This window comes from Ascaphus truei, chromosome 2, assembly GCF_040206685.1.
Source record: "Ascaphus truei isolate aAscTru1 chromosome 2, aAscTru1.hap1, whole genome shotgun sequence".
Taxonomy (NCBI): Eukaryota; Metazoa; Chordata; class Amphibia; order Anura; family Ascaphidae; genus Ascaphus; species Ascaphus truei.
Genome location: NC_134484.1, coordinates 4,030,270 through 4,049,690, shown reverse-complemented (window position 1 = coordinate 4,049,690; position 19,421 = coordinate 4,030,270). Strand labels below are relative to the sequence as shown.

Here is a 19,421-nt window from a genome sequence, read left to right as displayed (position 1 = left end):
CGCCTGCAGTGCTTCCACCTGTTAGGCTGCATGTCGGACGGGGCAATATTTTGTTGACCTTAGCCTGCCTATGGGTGGTGCATTTTCTTGTTACTAATTCAAGACATTTATCACTTTTCTCGAGTGGGTGGTGGGCAAGAGGGTGCAGGCTGCGGGACTACTTCCTGTTTATGGGACCAGATGGCACGGATTTCTGCGCCACAAGGCTGATTTTTGGCTATGGCGCGCAAATTCAGGTTCCCATTGGTGGAAGAGAAAATTGGGGTCCTACGACGGCCCTCAGTTTTCTGGGGATCGGGATGGACTTGGTCCACGTGGAATACAGGCTCCCGGGAGAAACGCTGATTGCGCTGCTAGATTCTCTAGTAGAGTTTAGGTCATTAAAGAAGGCATTGAGGCATTTTCAGTCGCTAATGGATGACTTGGTCTTTGCGGCAAGGATTATGCCAGTAGGGTGGGTGTTTTTGAGATGACTGGCAGTGATGACGAGGACGGGGGGTTGGCGCCCAAATCACTTTATTCGGATCACTGCAGAAATCCGCAAGGATTTGTCGGTCTGGCTGGAATTTGTGAAGGAGAAGAAAAGGGTGCGCGCTGATCTCAGGAACGCCCAATATTATCCCAATTGTTGTCAATCCTGGTTCTCGAATGTCTCTCGTGATCACCGGGGCAAACAGGAGTACAACAAACACACACAAAGAGAGCGCATGGAGAGACACAATCAATACAAAATATAAATGCACTTTGTCAAATATAGACAAGTTAAAAACTGACCTGAAGAAGAAGAGTTGTACAACGTCTTGTGCAAACAATCCCTCCCACACCTCGGACTCGATGGTGAGGCTGGAAACCCAAAGTCTCGGGAAATGGTGAATATCCCTTGAGGGACCCAACCAATGTCCAGGTAAGTACTGAATAGGGGAGCTGTTGCACAGCTGCAAAGCCGGTTGCAGCGTCCTCGTGGGCACAGGATGGCGTCTGGCATCTGTCGCCACAGTGTCTTTCGGAAGCAACAGGTTGACCTCAAGACCTCAACGCGTTTTGCGTCATAGACACTTCATCAGGGGTTGGGTCTATGGATCATGGGCTGTCTTATATATACCCAAATGAAGCCCCTCGTATATACACCCAACATATACATAATATTAATTAAAACAATTCCATACTGAATACCAATGACTCGAATGGTATTTAGAAATCAATGATAGAAATAAATTGGTTCAAAAAAGTGCACTACTAAATAAGATACTTATAAATATATGAATGAATATAAAATACTAGTATCTCTAAACTAAAGATATCCAGCTTTATAGACCTAGCTACAACAACGATGCTCTATAAATGCGTAACCACTGCAAAGGACCGACGAGTCTATACCCAGACTATGTTATTTCAAAAGGGGGTTACGTCCCAGGGGTGCTTTACTGTGCAGTGTGGAAATCCAGATTTGTTCTGTTTGGAGAAGCCCCAATTCTTTTAAAACGCTAGGAGCCAAAATGCTTTTTAAGCTTCTTGCTTTTCTGAAAACCGCCTACGGTTTAATGGAAATAGCTTTTTTTGTCAAACAGGATCCAAGTGCAGAAAATAACTCCAGGGAAATGAATTTCTTGGACTTAAATTTGACAATTGTGGACAATCATATTGACACAAAAACTTTTTCCAAAAAAAAAAAAGTGGATGCTATGAAGGGTGATTTGGCTCAAATCCATGTGGGTAGCAAAGGGTACAGACTGTCTGGTCTGACATTGTTCACAGGGGATGTGAGGCCCGGGGTTGGTGGGCCGTTGTGCGCATGCGTTGGGAAGTTAATAGGGTAATGCGAAGGTTCGGGGATTGGGTACTAAACCATCCTGACTTCCGTTACCAGTGGTTTGTTTAGGGGTGATGGGGTACACGTTTCGAACATCGGGTCTGATTTATGTAATAATACCATGCAAGGCGGGCTCGTGAGGAGTCTGGCGGTACAGGGCTAGTTTAAGGGGGATTAAATAGCTCCGTAGGTGGCGGAAGTTGGGGGGTGGGAGTGCTTATCCTGCCAGACGGGGCTCTGTGCTTGGTAAAGCCCGGTGGAGCTAGGTGTGGGGAGTGGGTGGGGCTAATTTAAACGTGACTTCTGGGAGCCCACTGGCGTCCGCAACCGGGCCAAGTGGGCCCAGCTTGGGTGTCACGGGTCATCGCGTCAAGGCGCTTTGACCTTTACCCAATGAGCGAGCACTGTGGCAGGAGCAGCACTTACCAAGTTATTTAATGGGGTTTTTTTAAGCAGCGGCCTCGTACCTCCAGATCTTGTTTTGCCTTCATTTGTGTATTATTTATGTGGGGTTTGTGTTATTGGGTATAGAGGAAGGGGGAGCTCCATCCCAGTCTGCTGGGTCAAGCACACTGACCACACACTGACCACACACTACACACTGACCACACACTACACACAGACCACACACTACACACAGATCACACACACTACACACAGACCACACACTACACACAGACCACACACACTACACACAGACGACACACTACACACAGATCACACACAGACACTGTACACTGTGATAAACTTCCCCACACGTACAATACACAGATATTGCTCTGTCCCGGGCTCCCTGATGATACACAGGTAAACTCGTCTCCTTCCTCTTGCAAATAGAGCCCTCCGTGGCGTTTTGATAAACTTTATTACAAACACAAATATAAATAAATAGGAGCGTTGGGGATGCAAAGATATCGCAGGGAGATCACTAGCAATGGCGGCCTGCTGCCAGGGACTGATGTAAGTCTGACAGACAGGAAATAGGGCGGGGTTATACTGGGGGCGGGGTTATACTGAGGGCGGGGTTATACTGAGGGTGGGGGTTATACTAAGGGCGGGGGTTAAACTGAGGGCGGGGTTATACTGAGGGCGGGGTTATACTGAGGGCGGGGTTATACTGAGGGCGGGGATATACTGAGGGTGGGGGTTATACTGAGGGCGGGGTTATACTGAGGGCGGGGGTTATACTGAGGGCGGGGTTATACTAAGGGCGGGGTTATACTGATGGCGGGGTTATACTGAGGGCGGGGTTATACTAAGGGCGGGGTTATACTAAGGGCGGGGTTATACTGATGGCGGGGTTATACTGAGGGCGGGGTTATACTAAAGGCGGGGTTATACTAAGGGCGGGGTTATACTAAGGGCGGGGTTATACTAAGGGCGGGGTTATACTGAGGGCGGGGTTATACTGAGGGCAGGGTTATACTGAGTTATACTGGGGGCGGGGTTATACTAAGGGCGGGGTTATACTGAGGGTGGGGGTTATACTAAGGGCGGGGTTATACTGAGGGCGGGGTTATACTGAGGGCGGGGTATACTAAGGGCGGGGTTATACTAAGGGTGGGGTTATACTAAGGGCGGGGTTATACTGAGGGCGGGGTAATACTGAGGGCGGGGTTATACTGAGTTATACTGGGGGCGGGGTTATACTAAGGGCGGGGTTATACTGAGGGTGGGGGTTATACTAAGGGCGGGGTCATACTGAGGGCGGGGTTATACTAAGGGCGGGGTTATACTGAGGGCGGGGGTTATACTAAGGGCGGATTATACTGAGGGCGGGGTTATACTAAGGGCGGGGTTATACTAAGGGCGGGGTTATACTGAAGGCGGGGTTATACTGAGGGCGGGGGTTATACTGAGGGCAGGGTTATACTGAGGGCGCGGGTTATACTGAGGGCGGGGGTTATACTGGGAGCGGGGTTATACTAAGGGCGCGGGTTATACTGAGGGCGGGGGTTATACTGGGAGCGGGGTTATACTAATGGCGGGGGTTATACTGAGGGCGGGGGTTATACTGGGAGCGGGGTTATACTAAGGGCGGGGTTATACTGGGAGCGGGGTTATACTAAGGGCGGGGTTATACTAAGGGCGGGGGTTATACTGAGGGCGTGATTATACTAAGGGCGGGGGTTATACTAAGGGCGGGGTTATACTGAGGGCAGGGTTATACTGAGGGCAGTGTTATAATAAGGGCGAGGTTATACTGAGGGCGGGGTTATACTGAGGGCGGGGTTATACTGAGTTATACTGGGGGCGGGGTTATACTAAGGGCGGGGTTATACTGAGGGTGGGGGTTATACTAAGGGCGGGGTTATACTGAGGGCGGGGTTATACTAAGGGCGGGGTTATACTGAGGGCGGTGGTTATACTAAGGGCGGGTTATACTGAGGGCGGGGTTATACTAAGGGCGGGGTTATACTAAGGGCGGGGTTATACTGAGGGCGGGGTTATAATGGGAGCGGGGTTATACTAAGGGCGGGGGTTATACTAAGGGCGGGGGCTATACTAAGGGCGGGGGTTATACTGAGGGCGGGGGTTATACTGGGAGCGGGGTTATACTAAGTGCGGAGTTATACTAAGGGCGAGGTTATACTAAGGGCGGGGGTTATACTGAGGGCGGGGTTATACTAAGGGCGGGGTTATACTAAGGGTGGGGTTATACTGAGGGCAGGGTTATACTGAGGGCGGTGTTATACTAAGGGCGGAGGTTATACTGAGGGCGGGGTGATACTGAGGGCAGGGGTTATTCTAAGGGCGGGGTTATACTGAGGGCGGGGGTTATACTGAGGGCGGGGTTATTCTGAGGGCGGGGGTTATACTGAGGGCGGGGTTATACTGAGGGCGGGGGTTATACTGAGGGCGGGGGTGATACTGAGGGCGGGGTTATACTAAGGGCGGGGTTATACTGAGGGCGGGGTTATACTAAGGGCGGGGTTATACTGAGGGCGGGGTTATACTAAGGGCGGGGTTATACTAATGGCGGGGTTATACTAAGGGCGGGGTTATACTGAGGGCGGGGTTATACTGAGGGCGGGGTTATACTAAGGGCTAGGGATTCAGGAATATACCATTAGCTGAGGGGCCAGAGGAAGGGGTTGCTGATATATACAGTGATAAACATACACACACACACACACAGAGATATATACAGTAATACAATCGCACACACACACACACACACACACACACACACACACACACACACACACACACACACACACACACACACACGTATAATTACATGCTCACATGCACACGTATAATTACATGCTCACATGCACAGTACCCATATACTGTGATACACTTATAGGCAGTATGTATAGTGCAGGTACAGTACAGGGGTAACCCTGCTCCTGCAGCTTCCCTCTTGGTGATGTCCTTTGTGCCCCCACAGGTAGTTACAATGGAGGGTACATATTTAGGACCATGCCACAGAAGATTTCACGCTTCATAGAGAGGAGAGACGGGGGGGTCCCATGTACCCCACAAAACATCACCTTGTCCTGCGGAACCGCCATGGCCATCGGGGTGAGTGAAAGGGGCAATGTCACGGGTCGCTCCCCGGCTCTCTCCGCAGTGTGCACTGCATGGTGTGAGCTCACGGGTCGCTCCCCGGCTCTCTCCGCAGTGTGCACTGCATCCTGTGAGCTCACGGGTCGCTCCCCTGCCCTCTCCGCAGTGTGCACTGCATCCTGTGAGCTCACGGGTCGCTCCCCTGCTCTCTCCGCAGTGTGCACTGCATCCTGTGAGCTCACATGTTGCTCCCCTGCTCTCTCCGCAGTGTGCACTGCATCCTGTGAGCTCACATGTTGCTCCCCTGCCCTCTCCGCAGTGTGCACTGCATCCTGTGAGCTCACGGGTCGCTCCCCTGCTCTCTCCGCAGTGTGCACTGCATGGTGTGAGCTCACGGGTCGCTCCCCTGCTCTCTTCACAGTGTGCACTGCATCCTGTGAGCTCACGGGTCGCTCCCCTGCCCTCTCCCCAGTGTGCACTGCATCCTGTGAGCTCACGGGTCGCTCCCCTGCTCTCTCCGCAGTGTGCACTGCATCCTGTGAGCTCACGGGTCGCTCCCCTGCTCTCTCCGCAGTGTGCACTGCATGGTGTGAGCTCACGACTCACTCCCCTGCCCTCTCCGCAGTGTGCACTGCATCCTGTGAGCTCACGGGTCGCTCCCCTGCCCTCTCCGCAGTGTGCACTGCATCCTGTGAGCTCACGGGTCGCTCCCCTGCTCTCTCCGCAGTGTGCACTGCATCCTGTGAGCTCATGGGTCGCTCCCCGGCTCTCTCCGCAGTGTGCACTGCATCCTGTGAGCTCACGGGTCGCTCCCCTGCTCTCTCCGCAGTGTGCACTGCATCCTGTGAGCTCACGGGTCACTCCCCTGCTATCTCCGCAGTGTGCATTGCATGGTGTGAGCTCACAGGTCGCTCCCCTGCCCTCTCCCCAGTGTGCACTGCATCCTGTGAGCTCACGGGTCGCTCCCCGGCTCTCTCCGCAGTGTGCACTGCATCCTGTGAGCTCACGGGTCGCTCCCCTGCTCTCTCCGCAGTGTGCACTGCATGGTGTGAGCTCACAGGTCGCTCCCCTGCCCTCTCTGCATTGTGCACTGCATCCTGTGAGCTCACGGGTCGCTCCCCTGCTCTCTCCGCAGTGTGCACTGCATCCTGTGAGCTCACGGGTCGCTCCCCTGCCCTCTCCGCAGTGTGCACTGCATGGTGTGAGCTCACGGGTTGCTCCCCTGCCCTCTCCGCAGTGTGCACTGCATGGTGTGAGCTCACGGGTCGCTCCCCTGCTCTCTCCGCAGTGTGCACTGCATCCTGTGAGCTCACGGGTCGCTCCCCTGCCATCTCCGCAGTGTGCACTGCATCCTGTGAGCTCACGGGTCTCTCCCCGGCTCTCTCCGCAGTGTGCACTGCATCCTGTGAGCTCACGGGTCACTCCCCTGCTCTCTCCGCAGTGTGCACTGCATCCTGTGAGCTCACGGGTCGCTCCCCTGCCCTCTCCCCAGTGTGCACTGCATCCTGTGAGCTCACGAGTCGCTCCCCTGCCCTCTCCGCAGTGTGCACTGCATCCTGTGAGCTCACGGGTCGCTCCCCTGCTCTCTCCGCAGTGTGCACTGCATCCTGTGAGCTCACATGTTGCTCCCCTGCTCTCTCCGCAGTGTGCACTGCATCCTGTGAGCTCACATGTTGCTCCCCTGCCCTCTCCGCAGTGTGCACTGCATCCTGTGAGCTCACGGGTCGCTCCCCTGCTCTCTCCGCAGTGTGCACTGCATGGTGTGAGCTCACGGGTCGCTCCCCTGCTCTCTTCACAGTGTGCACTGCATCCTGTGAGCTCACGGGTCGCTCCCCTGCCCTCTCCCCAGTGTGCACTGCATCCTGTGAGCTCACGGGTCGCTCCCCTGCTCTCTCCGCAGTGTGCACTGCATCCTGTGAGCTCACGGGTCGCTCCCCTGCTCTCTCCGCAGTGTGCACTGCATGGTGTGAGCTCACGACTCACTCCCCTGCCCTCTCCGCAGTGTGCACTGCATCCTGTGAGCTCACGGGTCGCTCCCCTGCCCTCTCCGCAGTGTGCACTGCATCCTGTGAGCTCACGGGTCGCTCCCCTGCTCTCTCCGCAGTGTGCACTGCATCCTGTGAGCTCATGGGTCGCTCCCCGGCTCTCTCCGCAGTGTGCACTGCATCCTGTGAGCTCACGGGTCGCTCCCCTGCTCTCTCCGCAGTGTGCACTGCATCCTGTGAGCTCACGGGTCACTCCCCTGCTATCTCCGCAGTGTGCATTGCATGGTGTGAGCTCACAGGTCGCTCCCCTGCCCTCTCCCCAGTGTGCACTGCATCCTGTGAGCTCACGGGTCGCTCCCCGGCTCTCTCCGCAGTGTGCACTGCATCCTGTGAGCTCACGGGTCGCTCCCCTGCTCTCTCCGCAGTGTGCACTGCATGGTGTGAGCTCACAGGTCGCTCCCCTGCCCTCTCTGCATTGTGCACTGCATCCTGTGAGCTCACGGGTCGCTCCCCTGCTCTCTCCGCAGTGTGCACTGCATCCTGTGAGCTCACGGGTCGCTCCCCTGCCCTCTCCGCAGTGTGCACTGCATGGTGTGAGCTCACGGGTTGCTCCCCTGCCCTCTCCGCAGTGTGCACTGCATGGTGTGAGCTCACGGGTCGCTCCCCTGCTCTCTCCGCAGTGTGCACTGCATCCTGTGAGCTCACGGGTCGCTCCCCTGCCATCTCCGCAGTGTGCACTGCATCCTGTGAGCTCACGGGTCTCTCCCTGGCTCTCTCCGCAGTGTGCACTGCATCCTGTGAGCTCACGGGTCACTCCCCTGCTCTCTCCGCAGTGTGCACTGCATCCTGTGAGCTCACGGGTCGCTCCCCTGCCCTCTCCCCAGTGTGCACTGCATCCTGTGAGCTCACGAGTCGCTCCCCTGCCCTCCCCAGTGTGCACTGCATCCTGTGAGCTCACGGGTCACTCCCCTGCTCTCTTCGCAGTGTGCACTGCATCCTGTGAGCTCACAGGTCGCTCCCCTGCTCTCTCCACAGTGTGCACTGCATCCTGTGAGCTCACAGGTCACTCCCTTGCTCTCTCCGCAGTGTTTGCACTGTATCATATGAGCTCACGGTTCACTCCCATGCCATCTCCGCAGTGTGCACTGCATGGTGTGAGCTCACGGGTCGCTCCCCTGCTCTCTCCGCAGTGTGTGCACTGCATCCTGTGAGCTCACGGGTCACTCCCCTGCCCTCTCCGCAGTGTGTGTGTCACGAGAAAACAGCACATATATACAATAACCGGGCCAGATTGAACAAGACTAGGATATAGTAAACTGAATGAGTTTATTTCCTATGAGCAGAACAGACAATACATCAAGCAAATAACATTACAGAAATATTTACACTTACTGAGGTTGGACAAGGAGATATCCAGCCGAATAGCAGCTCCTTAGTTGTTATAGGTCACAACAAGCACGACAAAACGACAGCAACAAGCAACCAACAAGCAACCACACCAGGAATAAGGGGTGCAAGCAACTATATAGACGCAGACCCCCCTACCATGGCAGTCCAGTTATTGATGAACAAAAATCTTGACCAAATCACAGGTTGCCAGGTAACGCAAAAAGCTGGGTTTACCCAAACCCTCATTAATACAACCCTCCCCTGTGGCTACTTGGCCAGCCCATTTATAAAAAACTATGACATGATGCCTTCGTTGCCATCCTGTCTAGCAAAAATGCATATGAGGCAGGGGTCTTTCATGTAGGGTGTCACTTTTGACAGGTGAAATGGTTATCACCTCGTTGTGGGACCTGGCTGCATATGCAATGAGCCTTTCAAGTGGCCTCCTTTGATTGTACAATTACATATCAAAGGGGCCATTTGGCGAGCTTCCAAAGTTATAGTAAAAACAGCGATAACATAACTATTTCTCCAAAATATTTAAAATCAGATTAACAATATTTATGCAACCTGTGTTCGTTGCATAGGAAAGCATATCCAAATTCCAGCCTTGTAGCACAAACACATACAGAGATATGGTTCTATGGGATTTACATTGTGACAAATACACAGTTAACCCTCTCTCCATGTTAATACATAACATACTGTAGCAATTAATTCTACTGAAGCAGGGGGATGCAGATCAACATATACACAATATGGTTAACCCTTTCCCTCCCGACATGATTTCTACACATACAGGAATATAACACAGACTGCTGTGGAAATAAATCTAAGACCTGGGGCAATTCTGCTGAAGCAGGGGGATGCAGATCAACATGTACACAGATCCCATTAACCCCTCATACCCCGATCATGACAGTGTGCACAGCAGACTATAAGCTCACGGGTCTCTCCGCAGAGTGCACTGCATCCTGTGAGCTCACGGGTCGCTCCCTTGCTCTCCCCGCAGTGTGCACTGCATCCTGTGAGCTCACAGGTCGCTACCCTGCTCTCTCCGCAGTGTGCACTACATCCTGTGAGCTCACGGGTCGCTCCCTTGCTCTCTCCGCAGTGTGTGCACTGCATCCTGTGAGCTCACGGGTTGCTCCCCTGCTCTCTACGCAGTGTGCACTGCATGCTGTGAGCTCACAGGTCGCTCCACTGCTCTCTCCGCAGTGTGCACTGCATCCTGTGAGCTCACGGGTCGCTCCACTGCTCTCTCCGCAGTGTGCACTGCATCCTGTGAGCTCACGGTCACTTCCTTGCCCTCTCTGAAGTGTGTGCACTGCATCCTGTGAGCTAACGGTCGCTCCCCTGCTCTCTCCGCAGTGTGTGCACTGCATCCTGTGAGCTAACGGTCGCTCCCCTGCTCTCTCTGTAGTGTGTGCACTGCATCCTGTGAGCTAACGGTCGCTCCCCTGCTCTCTCCGCAGTGTGTGCACTGCATCCTGTGAGCTCACATGCCGCTCCCCTGCTCTCTCTGCAGTGTGTGCACTGCATCCTGTTAGCTCACAGGTTGCTCCCCTGCCCTCTCCGCAGTGTGCTCACTGCATCCTGTGAGTTCACGGGTCGCTCCCTTGCTCTCTCCGCAGTGTGTGCACTGCATCCTGTGAGCTCACATGTCATGCCCCTGCTCTCTCCGCAGTGTGTGCGCTTCTTCCCGTGAGCTCACATGTCGTTCCCCTGCTCTCTCCGCAGTGTGTGCACTGCATCCTGTGAGCTAACGGTCACTCCCCTGCTCTCTCCACAGTGTGTGCGCTGCATCCTGTGAGCTCACATGTCATGCCCCTGCTCTCTCCGCAGTGTGTGCGCTTCTTCCCGTGAGCTCACATGTCGTTCCCCTGCTCTCTCCGCAGTGTGTGCACTGCATCCTGTGAGCTCACATGTCGCTCCCCTGCTCTCTCCGCAGTGTGCATTGCATCCTGTGAGCTCACATGTCGCTCCCCTGCTCTCTCCGCAGTGTGCATTGCATCCTGTGAGCTCACATGTCGCTCCCCTGCTCTCTCCGCAGTGTGCATTGCATCCTGTGAGCTCACATGTCGCTCCCCTGCTCTCTCTGCAGTGTGTGCACTGCATCCTGTGAGCTAACGGTCGCTCCCCTGCTCTCTCCGCAGTGTGCCCTGCATGGTGTGAGCTCACGGGTCGCTCCCCTGCCCTCTCCGCAGTGTGCCCTGCATGGTGTGAGCTCACTGGTCGCTCCCGTGCTCTCTCCACAGTGTGCGCTGCATCCTGTGAGCTCACATGTCGCTCCCCTGCTCTCTCTCCAGTGTGTGCACTGCATCCTGTGAGCTAACGGTCACTCCCCTGCTCTCTCCGCAGTGTGTGCACTGCATCCTGTGAGCTAACGGTCGCTCCCCTGCTCTCTCCGCAGTGTGTGCGCTGCATCCTGTGAGCTAACGGTCACTCCCCTGCTCTCTCCGCAGTGTGTGCACTGCATCCTGTGAGCTCACGGTCACTCCCCTGCTCTCTCCGCAGTGTGTGCACTGCATCCTGTGAGCTAACGGTCGCTCCCCTGCTCTCTCCGCAGTGTGTGCACTGCATCCTGTGAGCTCACGGTCACTCCCCTGCTCTCTCCGCAGTGTGCACTGCATCCTGTGAGCTAACGGTCGCTCTCCTGCTCTCTCCGCAGTGTGTGCACTGCATCCTGTGAGCTAACGGTCGCTCCCCTGCTCTCTCCGCAGTGTGTGCACTTCATCCTGTGAGCTCACATGTCGCTCCCCTGCTCTCTCCGCAGTGTGTGCACTGCATCCTGTGAGCTAACGGTCGCTCCCCTGCTCTCTCCGCAGTGTGTGCACTGCATCCTGTGAGCTAACGGTCGCTCCCCTGCTCTCTCCGCAGTGTGTGCACTTCATCCTGTGAGCTAACGGTCGCTCCCCTGCTCTCTCCGCAGTGTGTGCACTACATCCTGTGAGCTAACGGTCGCTCCCCTGCTCTCTCCGCAGTGTGTGCACTGCATCCTGTGAGCTAACGGTCGCTCCCCTGCTCTCTCCGCAGTGTGTGCACTGCATCCTGTGAGCTAACGGTCGCTCCCCTGCTCTCTCCGCAGTGTGTGCACTGCATCCTGTGAGCTAACGGTCGCTCCCCTGCTCTCTCCGCAGTGTGTGCACTGCATCCTGTGAGCTAACGGTCGCACCCCTGCTCTCTCCGCAGTGTGTGCACTGCATCCTGTGAGCTAACGGTCGCTCCCCTGCTCTCTCCGCAGTGTGTGCGCTGCATCCTGTGAGCTAACGGTCGCTCCCCTGCTCTCTCCGCAGTGTGTGCACTGCATCCTGTGAGCTCACGGTCACTCCCCTGCTCTCTCCGCAGTGTGTGCACTGCATCCTGTGAGCTAACGGTCACTCCCCTGCTCTCTCCGCAGTGTGTGCACTGCATCCTGTGAGCTAACGGTCACTCCCCTGCTCTCTCCGCAGTGTGCACTGCATCCTGTGAGCTCACATGTCGCTCCCCTGCTCTCTCTGCAGTGTGTGCACTGCATCCTGTGAGCTAACGGTCGCTCTCCTGCTCTCTCCGCAGTGTGTGCACTGCATCCTGTGAGCTAACGGTCGCTCTCCTGCTCTCTCCGCAGTGTGTGCACTGCATCCTGTGAGCTAACGGTCGCTCCCCTGCTCTCTCCGCAGTGTGTGCTGCATCCTGTGAGCTAACGGTCGCACCCCTGCTCTCTCCGCAGTGTGTGCACTGTATCCTGTGAGCTCACATGTCGCTCCCCTGCTCTCTCTGCAGTGTGTGCACTGCATCCTGTGAGCTAACGGTCGCTCTCCTGCTCTCTCCGCAGTGTGTGCACTGCATCCTGTGAGCTAACGGTCGCTCTCCTGCTCTCTCCGCAGTGTGTGCACTGCATCCTGTGAGCTAACGGTCGCTCCCCTGCTCTCTCCGCAGTGTGTGCTGCATCCTGTGAGCTAACGGTCGCTCTCCTGCTCTCTCTGCAGTGTGTGCACTGCATCCTGTGAGCTAACGGTCGCTCTCCTGCTCTCTCCGCAGTGTGTGCACTGCATCCTGTGAGCTAACGGTCGCTCCCCTGCTCTCTCCGCAGTGTGTGCTGCATCCTGTGAGCTAACGGTCGCACCCCTGCTCTCTCCGCAGTGTGTGCACTGTATCCTGTGAGCTAACGGTCGCTCCCCTGCTCTCTCTGCAGTGTGTGCACTGCATCCTGTGAGCTAACGGTCGCTCCCCGGCTCTCTCCGCAGTGTGTGCGCTGCATCCTGTGAGCTAACGGTCGCTCCCCTGCTCTCTCCGCAGTGTGTGCAGTGCATCCTGTGAGCTAACGGTCGCTCCCCTGCTCTCTCTGCAGTGTGTGCACTGCATCCTGTGAGCTAACGGTCGCTCTCCTGCTCTCTCCGCAGTGTGTGCACTGCATCCTGTGAGCTAACGGTCGCTCCCCTGCTCTCTCTGCAGTGTGTGCACTGCATCCTGTGAGCTAACGGTCGCTCTCCTGCTCTCTCTGCAGTGTGTGCACTGCATCCTGTGAGCTAACGGTCGCTCTCCTGCTCTCTCCGCAGTGTGCACTGCATCCTGTGAGCTAACGGTCGCTCCCCTGCTCTCTCTGCAGTGTGTGCACTGCATCCTGTGAGCTAACGGTCGCTCTCCTGCTCTCTCCGCAGTGTGTGCACTGCATCCTGTGAGCTAACGGTCGCTCTCCTGCTCTCTCCGCAGTGTGTGCACTGCATCCTGTGAGCTAACGGTCGCTCCCCTGCTCTCTCTGCAGTGTGTGCACTGCATCCTGTGAGCTAACGGTCGCTCTCCTGCTCTCTCTGCAGTGTGTGCACTGCATCCTGTGAGCTAACGGTCGCTCTCCTGCTCTCTCCGCAGTGTGCACTGCATCCTGTGAGCTAACGGTCGCTCCCCTGCTCTCTCCGCAGTGTGTGCGCTGCATCCTGTGAGCTAACGGTCGCTCCCCTGCTCTCTCCGCAGTGTGTGCACTTCATCCTGTGAGCTCACATGTCGCTCCCTTGCTCTCTCTGCAGTGTGTGCACTGCATCCTGTGAGCTAACGGTCACTCCCCTGCTCTCTCCGCAGTGTGCACTGCATCCTGTGAGCTCACATGTCGCTCCCCTGCTCTCTCTGCAGTGTGTGCACTGCATCCTGTGAGCTAACGGTCGCACCCCTGCTCTCTCCGCAGTGTGTGCACTGTATCCTGTGAGCTAACGGTCGCTCCCCTGCTCTCTCCGCAGTGTGTGCACTGCATCCTGTGAGCTAACGGTCGCTCCCCTGCTCTCTCCGCAGTGTGTGCTGCATCCTGTGAGCTAACGGTCGCTCCCCTGCTCTCTACGCAGTGTGCACTGCATCCTGTGAGCTAACGGTCGCTCCCCTGCTCTCTCTGCAGTGTGTGCACTGCATCCTGTGAGCTAACGGTCGCTCCCCGGCTCTCTCCGCAGTGTGTGCGCTGCATCCTGTGAGCTAACGGTCGCTCCCCTGCTCTCTCCGCAGTGTGTGCACTGCATCCTGTGAGCTAACGGTCGCTCCCCTGCTCTCTCTGCAGTGTGTGCACTGCATCCTGTGAGCTAACGGTCGCTCCCCTGCTCTCTCTGCAGTGTGTGCACTGCATCCTGTGAGCTAACGGTCGCTCTCCTGCTCTCTCCGCAGTGTGTGCACTGCATCCTGTGAGCTAACGGTCGCTCCCCTGCTCTCTCCGCAGTGTGTGCACTGCATCCTGTGAGCTCACATGTCACTCCCCTGCTCTCTCCGCAGTGTGTGCACTGCATCCTGTGAGCTAACGGTCGCTCCCCTGCTCTCTCTGCAGTGTGTGCACTGCATCCTGTGAGCTAACGGTCGCTCTCCTGCTCTCTCTGCAGTGTGTGCACTGCATCCTGTGAGCTAACGGTCGCTCTCCTGCTCTCTCCGCAGTGTGCACTGCATCCTGTGAGCTAACGGTCGCTCCCCTGCTCTCTCTGCAGTGTGTGCACTGCATCCTGTGAGCTAACGGTCGCTCTCCTGCTCTCTCCGCAGTGTGTGCACTGCATCCTGTGAGCTAACGGTCGCTCCCCTGCTCTCTCCGCAGTGTGTGCACTGTATCGTGTGAGCTCACATGTCACTCCCCTGCTCTCTCCGCAGTGTGTGCACTGCATCCTGTGAGCTAACGGTCGCTCCCCTGCTCTCTCCGCAGTGTGTGCACTGCATCCTGTGAGCTAACGGTCGCTCCCCTGCTCTCTCCGCAGTGTGTGCACTGCATCCTGTGAGCTCACATGTCACTCCCCTGCTCTCTCCGCAGTGTGTGCACTGCATCCTGTGAGCTAACGGTCGCACCCCTGCTCTCTCCGCAGTGTGTGCACTGCATCCTGTGAGCTAACGGTCGCTCCCCTGCTCTCTCCGCAGTGTGTGCGCTGCATCCTGTGAGCTCACATGTCGCTCCCCTGCTCTCTCCGCAGTGTGTGCACTGCATCCTGTGAGCTCACATGTCACTCCCCTGCTCTCTCCGCAGTGTGTGCGCTGCATCCTGTGAGCTAACGGTCGCTCCCCTGCTCTCTCCGCAGTGTGTGCTGTCCTTCTTGGTCAATAAAGAGGAGCCGTTGAGAACAGGCATCCTGATCTCGGTGCCGCAGTGCCCGGTCTACGCGGGCGCCATTGTGATGGCCGGTGCAGTGAAGGTGGAATACAGCCTGGACGAGGAGTGCAGATGGGCACTGAATGTGCACAGTGTACGGGAGTCTCTGTACGCAGCAAGGGAACACTGCAACCCCAAGGTCCTGTGCATCACCAACCCGGGGAACCCAACCGGTAAGGTCATTATTATCTAGCTATACACATGGCGTAGGTACAAGGGGGGGGGGGGTAAGGATTCCCCTGCCCATAGGAGCTTACAATCTAAAGAGAATAAAAAACACCAGTGCAAAGACACATTCACTTATGGAATAGCACCATTACTTAAGGATACTCCCCCACTTACACATTCACTTATGGAATAGCACCATTACTTAAGGACACTCCCCCCTACACATTCACTTATGGAATAGCATAATTACTTAAGGACACTCTCCCCTCTACACATTCACTTATGGAATAGCATTATTACTTAAGGACTTTCCCCCCTACACATTCACTTATGGAATAGCATAATTACTTAAGGTCACTCCCCCCTCCCTACACATTCACTTATGGAATAGCACCATTACTTAAGGACACACTCCCCCCTCCCTACACATTCACGTATGGAATAGCACCATTACTTAAGGACACTCCCCCCTACACATTCGCGTATGAAATAGCACCATTACTTAAGGACACTCCCCCCCTACACATTCACTTATGGAATAGCACCATTACTTAAGGACACCCTCCTCCCCTACACATTCACTTATGGAATAGCACCATTACTTAAGGACACTCCCGCCTACACATTCACTTATGGAATAGCATAATTACTTAAGGACACTCCCCCCTCCCTACACATTCACTTATGGAATAGCACCATTACTTAAGGACACTCCCCCTACACATTCACTTATGGAATAGCACCATTACTTAAGGACACTCCCCCTACACATTCACGTATGGAATAGCACCATTACTTAAGGACACACTCCCCCCTACACATTCACTTATGGAATAGCACCATTACTTAAGGACACACTCCCCCCCCCCCTACACATTCACTTATGGAATAGCACCATTACTTAAGGACACTCTCCCCCCTACACATTCACTTATGGAATAGCACCATTACTTAAGGACACTCCCCCCTACACATCCACTTATGGAATAGCACCATTACTTAAGGACACTCCCCCTACACATTCACTTATGGAATAGCACCATTACTTAAGGACACACTCCCCCCCCTACACATTCACTTATGGAATAGCACCATTACTTAAGGACACTCTCCCCCCCCCCTACACATTCACTTATGGAATAGCACCATTACTTAAGGACACTCCCCCCTACACATTCACTTATGGAATAGCACCATTACTTAAGGACACTCTCCCCCCCCCTACACATTCACTTATGGAATAGCACCATTACTTAAGGACACTCCCCCCTACACATTCACTTATGGAATAGCACCATTACTTAAGGACACCCCCCCCCCCCCCCTTACACATTCACTTATGGAATAGCACCATTACTTAAGGACACTCCCCCCCTTACACATTCACTTATGGAATAGCACCATTACTTAAGGACACTCTCCCCCTTACACATTCACTTAAGCATCGCCCACAAGCGGAAGCTGTAGGTTCAGCTCAAACTGGACATTTTAGCCCACCTGAAAATACATCAATGCCGAGTATCTCTACACATTGCCAGCTTTATGCTATAGAGGTACTAGATGCTTATCCAAAAGTATCTTTCCTGCTAAAATCAATAAAAAAAAGCTTGAAGGGGTCGGCGTGGCAGTCATACTCAGATCACTCCATACGCCAGCACGTTCATGTTCTGAGGGGCAGGATGGTGACGCATTGACATCTGTTATCACAAATCTGGGGTTCCCGGTGCGTTCTGCACCTGATTACACATTAACTTTTTACAGGCCAGGTCCTGAGCAGGGAATGTATAGAAGACGTGATCCGATTGGCTGCTGAAGAAAACCTGCTCCTGTTTGCTGATGAGGTAGGCTGGGGTTTCTTGTTGATATTAGCACCTTATACTCAGTGGAGTGAACCTTGGTGATGGGGGAACTCTGTCTGTCAAGCCTCACTCATTGGATGGCAGTCTCACTAATTAGGGCAGCCTCACTCATTGGATGGCCGTCTCACTAATTAGGGGCAGCCTCACTCATTGGATGGCAGTCTCACTAATTAGGGGCAGCCTCACTCATTGGATGGCAGTCTCACTAATTAGGGGCAGCCTCACTCATTGGATGGCAGTCTCACTAATTATGGCAGCCTCACTCATTGGATGGCAGTCTCACTAATAAGGGCAGCCTCACTCATTGGATGGCAGTCTCACTAATTAGGGGCAGCCTCACTCATTGGATGGCAGTCTCACTAATTAGGGGCAGCCTCACTCATTGGATGGCAGTCTCACTAATTAGGGGCAGCCTCACTCATTGGATGGGAGTCTCACTAATTAGGGCAGCCTCACTCATTGGATGGCAGTCTCACTAATTAGGGGCAGCCTCACTCATTGGATGGCAGTCTCACTAATTAGGGGCAGCCTCACTCATTGGATGGCAGTCTCACTAATTAGGGCAGCCTCACTCATTGGATGGCAGTCTCACTAATTAGGGGCAGCCTCACTCATTGGATGGCAGTCTCACTAATTAGGGGCAGCCTCACTCATTGGATGGCAGCCTCACACATTGGATGGCAGTGTCACTGATTGGATGGCAGTGTCACTGATTGGATGGCAGTGTCACTGATTGGATGGCAGTGTCACTGATTGGATGGCAGTGTCACTGATTGGATGGCAGTCTCACTAATTAGGGGCAGCCTCACTCATTGGATGGCAGTCTCACTAATTAGGGCAGTCTCACTGATTGGATGGCAGTCTCACTGATTAGGGGCAGTCTCACTCATTGGATGGCAGTCTCACTGATTGGATGGCAGTCTCACTCATTAGGGTTAGTCTCACTGATTAGATGGCAGTCTCACTAATTAGGGGCAGCCTCACTCATTGGATGGCAGTCTCACTAATTAGGGCAGTCTCACTCATTGGATGGCAGTCTCACTAATTAGGGGCAGCCTCACTCATTGGATGGCAGTCTCACTAATTAGGGCAGCCTCACTCATTGGATGGCAGTCTCACTAATTAGGGGCAGCCTCACTCATTGGATGGCAGTCTCACTAATTAGGGGCAGCCTCACTCATTGGATGGCAGTCTCACTAATTAAGGGCAGCCTCACTCATTGGATGGCAGTCTCACTAATTAGGGCAGCCTCACTCATTGGATGGCAGTCTCACTAATTAGGGGCAGCCTCACTCATTGGATGGCAGTCTCACTAATTAGGGGCAGCCTCACTCATTGGATGGCAGTCTCACTAATTAGGGCAGCCTCACTCATTGGATGGCAGTCTCACTAATTAGGGGCAGCCTCACTCATTGGATGGCAGTCTCACTAATTAGGGTCAGCCTCACTCATTGGATGGCAGTCTCACTAATTAGGGGCAGCCTCACTCATTGGATGGCAGTCTCACTAATTAGGGCAGCCTCACTCATTGGATGGCAGTCTCACTAATTAGGGGCAGCCTCACTCATTGGATGGCAGTCTCACTAATTAGGGCAGCATCACTCATTGGATGGCAGTCTCACTAATTAGGGGCAGCCTCACTCATTGGATGGCAGTCTCACTAATTAGGGCAGCCTCACTCATTGGATGGCAGTCTCACTAATTAGGGGCAGCCTCACTCATTGGATGGCAGTCTCACTAATTAGGGCAGCATCACTCATTGGATGGCAGTCTCACTAATTAGGGGCAGCCTCACTCATTGGATGGCAGTCTCACTAATTAGGGCAGCCTCACTCATTGGATGGCAGCCTCACACATTGGATGGCAGTGTCACTGATTGGATGGCAGTGTCACTGATTGGATGGCAGTGTCACTGATTGGATGGCAGTGTCACTGATTGGATGGCAGTCTCACTAATTAGGGGCAGCCTCACTCATTGGATGGCAGTCTCACTAATTAGGGCAGTCTCACTGATTGGATGGCAGTCTCACTGATTAGGGGCAGTCTCACTCATTGGATGGCAGTCTCACTAATTAGGGGCAGCCTCACTCATTGGATGGCAGTCTCACTAATTAGGG

General features: G+C 54.5%; 1 protein-coding gene across 1 annotated transcript in view; it reads left to right on the top strand.

Moving 5' to 3' along the window:
- The window catches only part of LOC142474469 (alanine aminotransferase 2-like), a 143,724-nt gene that overhangs the window by 26,841 nt on the left and 97,462 nt on the right, over positions 1–19,421 (top strand). The window contains exons 5-7 of the mRNA XM_075580869.1: positions 5,205–5,338; positions 15,207–15,450; positions 17,207–17,286. Of these exons, the coding sequence (XP_075436984.1) occupies positions 5,205–5,338; positions 15,207–15,450; positions 17,207–17,286 (458 nt within the window). The remainder of the gene's footprint in view (positions 1–5,204; positions 5,339–15,206; positions 15,451–17,206; positions 17,287–19,421) is intronic.